Source organism: Bombus impatiens, unplaced genomic scaffold, assembly GCF_000188095.3.
Source record: "Bombus impatiens unplaced genomic scaffold, BIMP_2.2 scf_0442, whole genome shotgun sequence".
NCBI classification, from domain to species: domain Eukaryota; kingdom Metazoa; phylum Arthropoda; class Insecta; order Hymenoptera; family Apidae; genus Bombus; species Bombus impatiens.
In genome coordinates, this window is record NT_176861.1 from 1075629 (window position 1) to 1088206 (window position 12578).

Sequence of the window (12578 nt, forward strand, 5' to 3'; positions counted from 1 at the left end):
GATTGACCAATTAGCAGCAACGCCAATTTCCCTTACTTTCTGAACGAAGGCTTTTCTCGACGAATCCGATGATCTCGTGTCCTTAGACACACCCCAATATAGTTTTCCTCTGTGGCATCATCGGGACGGGAAAGACTTTCTCGTTCGCGATCTCACTGATGAAAGGAGTAACCCTTTACGATCAGTGAATATTACGCATCCGACTTAGATTTTGTGAGTACGTTCATCTATCATCCCGTCGACCGCGGATTCGTTATTGAACCTAGGATCATTGTCAATAGTTTCTCGAGTACCTAACTACCACGGTTACTTGTCCGGTTCTATAATAATCGTATTTGCACTAGTCAATGTCTTCTCTATTGCATAACGACAACGTGTAACCCAAACGAAGATTCGTTTCACGCCCTTAACCCTAATTCTAATGTAAACCCGACATATATATTTCACTTACAAACAGTATAAGTATGATCAGTATAGTATAAAGTAGCAAGATATTTCGAATTTTTAACTTTTGATAAAACTTATATCTAACATACCCTTTATCGATATTTTACCATGGGATTATTGTATTTATGTGCAAAGTATGATATCAAAATCAGATGTGTTTTTTCCATTTACGTTTACCATAATATTTTCACATATTCGTTGCGTTGTTCGTTCAATTTCCTCGGGGATGTTGTCCCTCCACTTGTTAATTGTGGTGGATTTATTTTCACAGACGTCCACTTCGAATACTTCCATAGAAAACATCTAGAATTGTTAAATCAAACGGACAAGGAAGTCAATCGAGCTCAGCTCTTACCACTTTCTGATTGATTTTGATAACAAGTTTTTATTACGACAACACACTCTTGAGACATGAAACGTTCCATGATAAAATTTAATGGATATAAGATCTACCACTATATATATATATGTGTGTGTGTGTTCGATCTTGTTTTGTTTAAAAGCTATTTAGAAACGAAGTGATACAACTTCTTCTATCTACTACCTTTTACTTCCGTTTATCGCTAGGAGAATTTTTAGTTTTGTAGGATTAGCGATGAATTTGAAATTCCTTCCTACAGTTCAATAACGATTGAAGGGTAATTCCAATATTTAAATTGTATTTATTTCAAGAGAAAGAAAGGTATAGCTTTCATATTCAATGGTCTCATATTCATAAATGCAGCATGTTTTATTACTGCAAATGTTAGTAGACTGTGAATTTATAATACGTTTTGAATTGCGTTTTGTTGATATATTTAAATTACTGGAACGTGCAGCTGCATTTTTATTTTAGCAGTCAATCCTTCTCGTTTCTAGACAAGCTCGTAAACAAATCGGCGAAAATTACATATATGTGTAACTGCTTAATTATTTCAATGTTACATTGCAGTGACATTTTCTGTTAAGAATCAATTAGTTCACTTTTATTTAATATCGTTTGTCAAATTTTATTTACTTTTTTATTACGGGATTTATGAGTGAAACAATATATAGCATAGCAAATACTTTAATCCAGAAAGCTTAGATCAAGCCATTAGATATTATACTTAACGTAGGTATGTAACAGTTGGTAAGCTCAAATTCTATTCGTAGGTTTCAGTAACACCACAAAAACATGGCTACCCGTCAACAAGAACTTCAAAGACGTCAATTTACAGAAAGAGCAGAAAGAGAAGAATTCTCCCTATCAGCTTTACACTAAATTAATCGATTTACGAAAGAATCATGTGCTGAAACATGGTTCTCTCATAACGAAAGATATATCAAAATATGTGCTCGCCGTCCTGCGAGAAGACGAAACAGAAACTGTATCGCTTTTAATCAATATTTCAAATAACAAAACTTCGGTGAACTTGAGGCAATTGGGCTCAACTAGGGTGAACGAAAAGTCAACTAAGATACTACTCGGTAGCACGAACTTCAATCAACAACCAGGGTAAGTGAAAACAATTATTCGAATGGAATTTTGCTTGTATATTCTAATCAAACATTAAGATCATTTTGAATAAAGTCTAATCAATCGATATAATTTGAATAAAGTATAAGTATGATTTAAGTCCGTAGGAACAGAATATTCTCGACGAATGTAAGTAGCAGAACATACATATAGTGGCTCGTGAAAGTTTTCGAGAATTTATAGAAACTTTTTATAAATATATTATGTGTGTCATACGAAGCATTTAGAAATTTCATTAATATGACAATGGGACACACGTATCGAATATTATATCGATAAATTTGGAATGTATCTGTAAATGTATATAGAAATTACGGGATATTTATCGCATGTGTTTATCGCACTTTACAATTTCAATGACTAATCGTTCGTTACGTTAGTAAGTCAATTTAACGAGGGCATCTGTGGCATTAATTACATGTTTCAGGCCACTATTTACGCTGTATATTAATTTTAATTATTTCAATTTATTAATTTCGATTGTTATTAATTGTTTCAATCATCGAATGTAGCACTAGTAACATAAGAATAATTTATTTTTCAGCATCCAGGTTAATAACTCGATAATCGAACTTCCTGGACATGCAGCCGTCATTCTGATTTCGTCCGATGTTAGTTTAGCCAGTTAGTCATATCTCTTCTACTCGCACTGTTGTTTTCCCTTTTCCCATGATAAAACATAAAAACAGTTTGTCTGCTTTGTACTTACTCGTAGACTTATGTGATATGCGAATTTTAGACTTTAAGCTTATTCGATGATGCATTTGTGGTTTGGCGAATTTCATCGCGTTCTTATTAGCGCGTTGTACTTTGTTCCCGTGTTTCATGAACGTTACAGTTCGCTTCTTCAGGACGGACTTGATTCCAACTAAAACAGCTTCAGAATCTGCTCTATAAAAGTGAACTGCGATGTTCACTGAAAATACTGGAACGAAGCGTAACGAGTTATTAAAAACACAATCGAGATTCGAAGAAGTACAAATATGTTACGTAAGTGATATATATCTGTCACGTTTAACAATCGAACAACACGAAGTATTTAACGAGTAAAAAAATTACAACCAAACGATCAACATGTTATCAAATTGTAATTGAATTGTACGAATAATTACGATTGCGATTAACGCGATAAGATCTCGCGTTGTCGAGCGTAATACACCGATTAGCGGATTACACGAGACAGAGTAGAGTGAGTTATTCTACCGATAATTTTCCCACATCATTAGACCGTCGTTTCTCTGTCGTAAATAAACTTGAAAAGTAAATGCGATAATTGTAAGGATACTTACGCACTTAAAATTGGAAAATGTTACGCTCTACGAAATACAAATAAATATTTGGACAGCGATTACATCGTGTTGCATTATTGTCCCTGAATGGTGTAATAACGAAAGTAAAAAGATTTGGGAACGTTCCCCGAACGTATCTGTCGAAATGATATTCGAAGAATATTATTTAAAATCTGTACTCACATTAACACATTTACATTTTCTCAGGTAAAATATTCTATTTACCGCTTCTAAATGTCCGAGAAAACTGAAGTCTTGTTATTTTCTTTTTGCCATCCTTGATCTTCTTCGCTTGAAAAATGCTTACAGGTTGTATAATTATTACAAATTTAAAATACTCACAGGCCATACGATCGTTAGAAATAAATCATACAGGTACATGACAGGTATTATCAACGTAACGATTAATTAAATGCTTTGAACAGAACATTTCAACATCGTGAAGAGGGCGACGTGGAACATATGAGCCTAGGAAAGACTAGTGAGAAGAATTCTTTGAGAAATTGGATAAAGAATTAATAGACATTGTATTTACCAAAGATATCATCGTCTTAGGAGGCTTCTATAGCCACACAAGTTGAAAAGACGGCGATAAACTGGTCCATTTCATGATAACAATAACAAAGTAAGTGGCAATGGCAAGCCGTTAATAGACATCTGTATGTTTAACAAACTAAGAATAACAAATGAACTTTACGAACACAAACATACCCATAAATATACCTGGGAAGGCAAAACAAAGAAATCAAAACTTATCGACAAATCAATGGTAGATTATCTGATTTTGAAAGAGAGAACTTGTATCGAACCACGCCACGTAAAAGTACAAAGAAGAGTAACACGTAAATCAGACTACTACTTATTACATTATTTATTTATTTATTAAGGTCGATGTATCACTAATTTTTGTACAATGAGTACCTTGAGTATCTTAACTACGATATTGATAGTTTATTCCAGAAAAGTACTAAAAGTGATTATCAGCAATGAGCATAGCTTCACAAAAAGCCATGCTCATGTAGTATGGGACAACAAGAAAAAAAGATGAAAGGACGATAATTGAAATTAAAGACTATTGACTGGAATTTCGTGCCATTGTCATTCATAACGTAGTGTTCTAAAATTATTGAAAAAACTCGTTATACCTCGTTCAGTCGAATCTCAACGGAGGATAAAATTATAACGAAATGAATTATGCGAAACTAACGAAACGATAGTTTAAAAAAAAATGAGCGAAATACGCGACTAAATCCAAATTCCAAGAATCTTGACTTGTACCGAAATAATTTTCAATCCGAGATTTGTCATCTCAATGCCTCAATTTACCCTGATCCTTAAAAAACTCCTCCACTCGGATGCGATTTCGAATACACAAGTATGTAACAACGAGCATGATTTGCGCGTTATCCCGTCGATGGCGTGCGAATAATACATAATATCGCGGCTCTGTGACTTTATTAAACACCTGTTGCGTGTCATTTTACAACGCTTCCTTAGGAGGAAGATCGGCTGGAAAGAAAATCGAGTTTCACGGCGTTAACCGAGAAAAAGGACGGCTATCGGATCGAACCGATCCGTTATCGATCTCTCCGCTTCTTCTTCTTCTTCTTCTCTCGTCTGATTTCCACCGCAATCTGTCCACGCCCTACGTCACTACGCCCTCGTATCTCGGTCCGTTCACGCAGAAATTTATGTGGCCGGATTCGCACCTGCTGAGACAGAATGGTCGATGAACGAACGGGGATACGCGACAGAAGGAATTACGGTTGTTACTGTTACCGTTCCGTTGTTGGAATTCGGCCAACCGAACCCTGATAAAACTCTTCTGTTAAACCTGATATTTCTTTCGCTAAATCTTCACTCAGTTTTCCACGAGTTTCTACGATGGAATCGTTTTACTTCAAGTGATTTCCTTACATTCAGCTTCTCATTCTTTCAAGAATTTCCTTGCAAACTGGAATTATCAGATGTTGTTATCGATTATGCGGTAGTATGAAATAGACTTTGGCGAGTTATTTTCCCACAGTTCGTAATTATGGCTTTAGCCTAGAATTACGTATATATCAAAATTAAATTACATGAATTAACTTTAATTTCAACTAGTTGGCTAAACTTGAAAATTGAAATTTCATTGTACAACCACTGGTGTAAAAAATATGTATTAAAAGTATATAAAATAAATGTAAATAATATAATATAAATATTTTGTAATATCGATACAATACAATCGTGTAAAGTATAACCAATCGTCAAAATTCAAAGTATTGTGACTTGGAGTGTCGATCGTTGGTAAATAGCAAGAATACGTACGCAAAATTTAACATGTACATTTCTTTAATGTGGTGATTTAAGCGATTTTTTCAGCAAGATAATTTCAACGTTCCTTGCCAAATTGTTCAACTGTAAGTAGAGAGGAAAAGTACATTCGACAATTCCCTATTTCGTGTGTGCTTTATGAACAGTCTTTGGTATTGTGAAGAGGTAGTAACCTTTTATAGCCATCCGGGTTTTATATTTCACGCGGAATACCGAAACGAGCCTTAGTTCGATTTTTGAAACTCGATAAAAATTTACTGGGCTTTTTACACTTTATTATCTACTGTGATAAGATTATAGTATTACACAGTTGTTCGCTAAAGTGAACGCTTATACAAACTTTCTATGAAAATATTATATTGTATAATATACTATACTTGTTATACAAAATATTTTGAAATTTTATTAACATCATAGTGAGATACAATTATTGTGATTAAATTGATAGAAACAGGTCTGAAATTGTATATAAAACTTAAGAGATACTTAATACTAGAACTGCCATACCAATCAAATTGACTGGCTCTAGAATTTTATAAATGTGTCAACCCTCGTTTAGGGATCCCAGATGGATTAATAATACCAAAAATCTACTACATAACATGGAGTTCCTTCTGTAAGAAAGTAATAAATCAATAAATATAAAAATATTCTATTATTACGTATTTTTTAAAGACCAGTCATTTTGACTGTTTTTGATAGAAGTAGTTTCGTGTTAATTATTGGTAGTTCTAGTGTTAATCGGTAGTTTAGTCACTTTGCAATTAAATATTTAAACAATCGATTCGAAGAAACAGTCCAATCAAAAAGTCAAAATCGAAAGAAGAAAATCTTTTGTTTCAACGTTAATTCGACTATTACATTTGAATTCTCGAGTCCAATCTGTATTACTTTATATTCGTTATTACCGTATTCAAGAAATACAATCCGTTTCATATATTAAAAAGTTGTAAACTTTAACTATAGTTTTATGAGTTTCTAACCGATTTCGTGAAGGAGCAGGTTACTTAATGCGACAAGTATATTTTTCAAATGTCTTTTTGTTTATAAACAGACACTACAATCAGTTTCAATTTCCAACTAATTGGTTCTAGAGCCACTTACGTTATTTTCGTTGTATTTGAAAAATATGGGGGTCAAAAATGTTCATGGCTGCATCAAAATCATTGAAAGATTTCATCATGTGAGTAGTTAAGCGAGCAAATAAGAATGGAATTGAAAGCGTCGCTGGTATCCGAGTTTTAACCAACGTAAAATTTTTATGGCCCTTATACCGCGAGGGCAGCAACGCGGCAGAGTTTGCCATCGCGATCTGCCAGCCATCGACGGTGCTCGTAAATGCGTGCATAAGAATTTTAATACCCACTCACATTGGCTAGATGTCAACAGACTTTAATGATTCTTTGAGAACGGCCACGATATTCCCCGCTCGATTACTAGTAACCGTGAAACGACTATACGATGCAAAAAACCACCAAACGATCTTTAACGCTTTCTAATGTTATCCATTTATTGTACGTGTACAACGTATTATGAAAATTCAAGCAATATGTTTGCAGAAATCAACGAACAATTTATAAATTCGTATGTTTCCATCTTCTTCTTATCGACGTTTCTAATGACGATTCATATTGTAGTATCGTGGACAAAAGGCCTAAGAGATATCGGACGAACTATAAACAATGTCGCGAGAAAGCCCAAGCGCCGACAGGCCCAACAGTGTATCGTTGGTCCTTTAATCGAATAGTTACGCGGAAAAGACCAACGTGACCCTGGCCACGAGCGTGTAACATTAATCCACATCGGAGACCAGGCCACATACCGAGGACAGGATGGTAGCTAGATGTCTACACATCCTTGGCGCTTATCCTCAGTAGTCTTAAGGACCCACCATGGGTCTTGGCATTTTCATAGTTAAGGTTCTTCAGACCAAACAAGTATCTTTTATTTGAAGTGTCCCTTTTACATTTATTATTTACTACGGTTTGACACGGGAAAATCAGTTTTTCTCACTTTTTCCGTTAGCAACTTTCTCCCGTGTCCTTAGACACACCCACCCCTAGCTTTCCTCCGTCACAACATCGTCACAAGACTTACTTATTCTCTATCCTTAAAATAGTCGACGTATCTTTACCGGTTTCTACCCTTAGACCAGTCGCGTACTTGATTTATACATACCCATCAGTGTAAACTCAATTGTGGCTATTAAGTGCAAAAATTGTGCGTGTTACGGCTCAGTTATCTTGTTCTCATCATATAACACTCAAGTTTACGTGACAAGCGGTTGCGGAACACGTGCGAGGTGGGGCTAAGACAAAAGACAAAGGGATGCTAAGGGAGAAAGACGAATTAACTGTCAGTGTTAGTGGAGAAGTCGAAGAGTAGTTAGTTGAGAAATCAGAGAATTGTAAGTTGAGAAGCTAAAGAATGTGAATCGAGAAATCAGGGAGATAGTGTTGCTAATGTTGTCGAGAGAATGTGGTCCGCGTAAGAGAGAGCGTTGGTGACGAGAGCTGCAAATTAACTATTTAGTTGTGTAAATTATAGTACGTTATTGTATATAATTCACGTTAAACAACCATAGTTTGCTATTTAACCAACACCTGTTTAGTCCATTTATTGTAAATAAATTAATTGTAGCAAAGATCCTACAATATTACATACTATAGTTATGTAAGTAATTTCACAGGTCAAATGTTCAAATGGACGTTTATATTTTACAAAGGTAACGTACATTACCATAATGGATTACTCTTTCTTATTAATTGATTTATTTTCTCGTGACAATTTAATTTTTACGTAATAATCGTTTTATGAGTAACGATTAACAACATTTTCTTTTTTATTTAATATTTCACATTCACGATTTGTCCAATTTGGACATTTGGTAGAATTTTTTAGCTGTTTGATTATCATGTGGGTGGCTACCCCCAATGGGATACCATCTTAATTAACAACATGACAAATTCTGTTACACTACGGTGATATACTTTATCCCTAATCGATTTTTACATAAGCTATTTGCAAGAGATAGGGGCACTTTGTCATTTATATTTTACTTGCTTTTCTAATTTCGTATTTATCTCTCACTAGTTTTTTGTTAATCGTTATTTTGCCTTCCTACTTTGTCGGATAAGTCTTACGCGTAACTGTAGTTTATCAACGATCATTTCGCGAATGTTTTTCAGACGGCATTAGAATCGACGAAATGATAGCAACTGCTCTAAACGTTTGCCAAAGAACCAGCTTGGGTGTATCGGATAACACGAAAAATTCTCAGTGAACGAATATTCCTCGAGCTTTCAATTTCTCTCTGGAACATGTTAAATCGAACTGAAAACGTTGCGTGTGACATTCGTACGAATTCAGAGCTGTGCGATCAAAAACCCTACGTAGCCGTTCACAGGAACGTGTTGCCTGCATGAGAAAGGCACAAAGAAATACATCTAGTATCGCATCGAACGATGAAAAAATGAATATTCAGAGTCGATAACTCTATATTTCAAGTATCTTTCGGTATCGAAATATTTTGTATCTCTGGCATCATTCTAGGCAATACAGAGAAATATTCGAAGGATGCAGAGTTACCTTGCATTTTATTTAGACTGCGAACGCTTATGCAAATTCACATGTTTATGAATATCTATAATAAAAGAAATTAACTACATAGAGATTGGTTTTACCTACTAAATCTTACGAGTACTTACGTTTTGGATGTTTTATACATTTTTGAATATTATGCACATCCTAATTTCCTATAATAAATAGCCTATAATAATAAATAAATAATATAATAAATTTCCTATAATAAAATACTAAACAAAGAATTATTTACATTTATATATTTGAAGGTTACAGGAAAGGAACATGATATGCGTATTATGTATAGGTCGCGTCTTTTATTTATTATTATTTTTTTTTAATACGAGAGTACAGGAAAGAGAGATTCTCATTTCTAATATCTCTACCTATTAATCAGTTAAATCGACCTTAACCACTATAATAATCATCCCTATATTTGACACCAAAATCAAATCAATTACCATTTAATTGAATGATTACCAATATAAAGACTATTATTTCTCACCAATTTTTTCATTTGTCTTAAATTCTATTCCTCTTAACATCGATTAACTCTATTTATCTAACTACTGTAACTAAGATAAAATATTTCGCTATGAAAAGATGTACGCGGCGTAGTTTTCATAATAAATGAAAAATTGGCTTCATTCGTAACGAGTCGTGCTCGGAAATTTGCCCGCCACTAGGCGATTAAGTAACTCCGGTTGCGTTCTCAAGGCGCATTTATCCATGGCTCGATTTACTCTCTCTCTCTCTCTCTCTCTCTCTCCCTCTGTTAGTAAGAACGCCTGGCGAAATTAATCAATAACTTAATTACGTCGACGCGTAATTAAATACCCCGTAAAACTCTACCGTGGATCGGGTTTGTGGCCGGAAAACACCGCAGTTCTAGCCGTGTGCTGGCGCAACGAAACAATAACAGGTCACCGGCGAGCGCGGAGAAGAACGCAACAAATAATGGCCACCCGAGGAAGAAGCGGGAAAGTTTCCGTACTTGGGAACACTTGATTCCAAGTTTGGAACCTCGAGCGATCTCATCGTTGCTTCTCTGTTTCGCGGGCGATGAGTTTCCAGATGTAACTTCGACTAATCCTTGTTTGAAATATGCTTAAGTAAAAGATTAACAAGAGGCACGCCAATTCGTCGGTGAAATTAACAAGGTGACATCAACAATGACAAATGAACAGCGAGTCAAGATATCCTTTGTACTTACATAGGATTAGGAGACTATTTTGAAACTTGCGTAGGTGTTCTATCGGTATAGTAACGTAGTAGCGATTAATTAACTCTTATATTTGAGAATAATCTCGTACCATTTGTTCGTCCGACGTTCTTGTACGTATTATAAAGTTTGAAAGTTTTGCTTGTATGGCTCATACTCGGACGTATCGAAATTATACGATAACTGAGAATCAAAATTCTATCATGCAGAAAAAATATGATCTCGAATGGATACTCGATGCAATATTTTAAAGCGAGATAGTTGAGAAAGGGGACAACCTGATAAATTCGACGGTATACAAGCTTTTTGAAAATCGGAGAAAAGTTCAAAATGTTTCGAACGAAACGAACAATGTTGGTTTAGTTATTACGCAGATTTAACAGTCTGATAACTAATGTTACGTTGAAATATCCTAATTAATTTAAAAAATACAATTCTCTCTCGAACAGCATTGCCATTTATTGCGAAGGCGCTCCGTTTATAGTCTTAGCGCCGATTATCGAAACGTAATTGAGAACATAAAACGCAACTTTCGAAGGTAATAACTAAAAATATCGATAACATACATTTTTCGAGCACAACATCCGAATGGAAAGGAAATATCCTTTTTTCGTGCTGGGATAGAATTCACGAACGTTTAAAAGACGCGTCACTTTGTCAAGAATGAAAACGAAAGTGACAAAGAAAATACGAAGAGTGTCGACTTTTGTCGAACGTGTGGTTCACCGCGTTGTTTTCGTGGCATGAATTATGCATCGGGTTTGAACTATCGATGCTATCTCTGAATAGAGCCCGTTTCGAACGCATTTTACTGGTAGATCAATGATTTCGTACCCGCGATTCTGGAAGCATAATTTCCTGCATCGGCTTTTATTCGAATCGACCAATGCCGATGAATTGCGGGATATGAGCATTCATCGCAAGCCTAAATTCAATTCGTTGCGCCACCACCTACGGTGCATATTATAAGCCGTACCGTCGTTTGAAAGAGAATCACGCAAGTTTCCCCGAATTTCTCAACACTCGTTTGTATGAAAATGTTATTCGGATCAACACGTTTAACAACAATTTTATCAATATCATCTTTGGAACGGGTAAGGTCTTGAACGTGACAGAAGCTTTTACAATGGGGTTTGTATACGATGATGGGAGGTTTGAAATAATTACACACGTAAGGCTCAGCTTAATGAGTTACGAAAAGTTTACATTATATTACAAAATTATATTACAAGCTTGAGATTTTGCGATGACGACGAGATAAAATTTAATGACTGGTATTAATTCATAAAATTCGAGCTTGGAGAAAACAATTTCCCCTATGCTGATATATCTAAAGCGTTAAAATTTGTTAATTGACGTTTGGAGAACTTCGTTCGTGCACAGACGATTTATCAAATTTGTAATCAAATATAATCAGATATCAAAACAGTAATCAAATTTGTATAATGAATAATAAAATCAGATTATAAATGTAAAAGCAGGTTAATTAATCTTAAAATCTTCTCATGACAAACTAATATTAAAATGCTGAATATCTAAAGCGAGTAGAAATTCAGCCGGCTCTTGACTAATGATTGGTACGTAAAGTAGACACGAACAGCGGGCAAAGTCATGGAAAGGTTGAAAGTAACCACGAGAAAGTAATTAGAAGTAACATGGCAGTTCGAAGGACTGTTTCGCGTTGATGAACGCGACGTTTCTTTTTCTCTCGGAGCATTCCCGCGAGGTGAGGGCAAGTAAAAGGCAAGTAGAAGGTAATTCTCTCGGGAACCGATAAAAGGAAGTTAGTTTCATCCAATTTCTATATGTTAACCGAATATATTCTCGCGGACCTTCGTATTTCTTGGCCATTTCATATTCGAACGAGGAAAAGCGTTCCATTGGAAACTAATTTCGGTCCGCATGTCGAGCTTATCCCCTCCCCTCTCCCTTTTTCACCGATTAACAAAAGGCTGTCGTCATCGAATACGAAATTACTTTGCCTGATCAAATAGCGAAATCCTGAGATCAAGATAGGAAAAGTCATTGAAATTCTAATGCGTTCGCATCCACAGGGATATCGTTATTAGCTGTTACAAGTATCTCTCGTTTCAATTAAAACGTCTGTTATAATTCTTATTTCCATTTTGCTTAACCATTGTATTTTACACGATTCAGATGCAGATATATACTTTGATCCGACGTAACTCTATTTTTCTAAGAAGATCGCTAGAACAAAGCGAAT

The 12578-nt window shown here is 35.2% G+C and overlaps 2 protein-coding genes across 3 annotated transcripts in view; one reads left to right on the top strand and one right to left on the bottom strand.

Annotated features, from left to right (window-relative positions):
• LOC100743594 (maltase 1) overlaps nucleotides 1-3296 on the top strand; it is a 10808-nt gene extending 7512 nt beyond the window's left edge. The window contains exons 7-8 of the mRNA XM_003490462.4: nucleotides 1582-1924; nucleotides 2490-3296. Coding sequence (XP_003490510.2) covers nucleotides 1582-1924; nucleotides 2490-2574 — 428 coding nt within the window. The 3' untranslated portion in view covers nucleotides 2575-3296. The remainder of the gene's footprint in view (nucleotides 1-1581; nucleotides 1925-2489) is intronic.
• Nucleotides 1-12578, bottom strand: part of LOC100743073 (calcium/calmodulin-dependent 3',5'-cyclic nucleotide phosphodiesterase 1) — a 96463-nt gene that overhangs the window by 62128 nt on the left and 21757 nt on the right. The window lies entirely within an intron of this gene.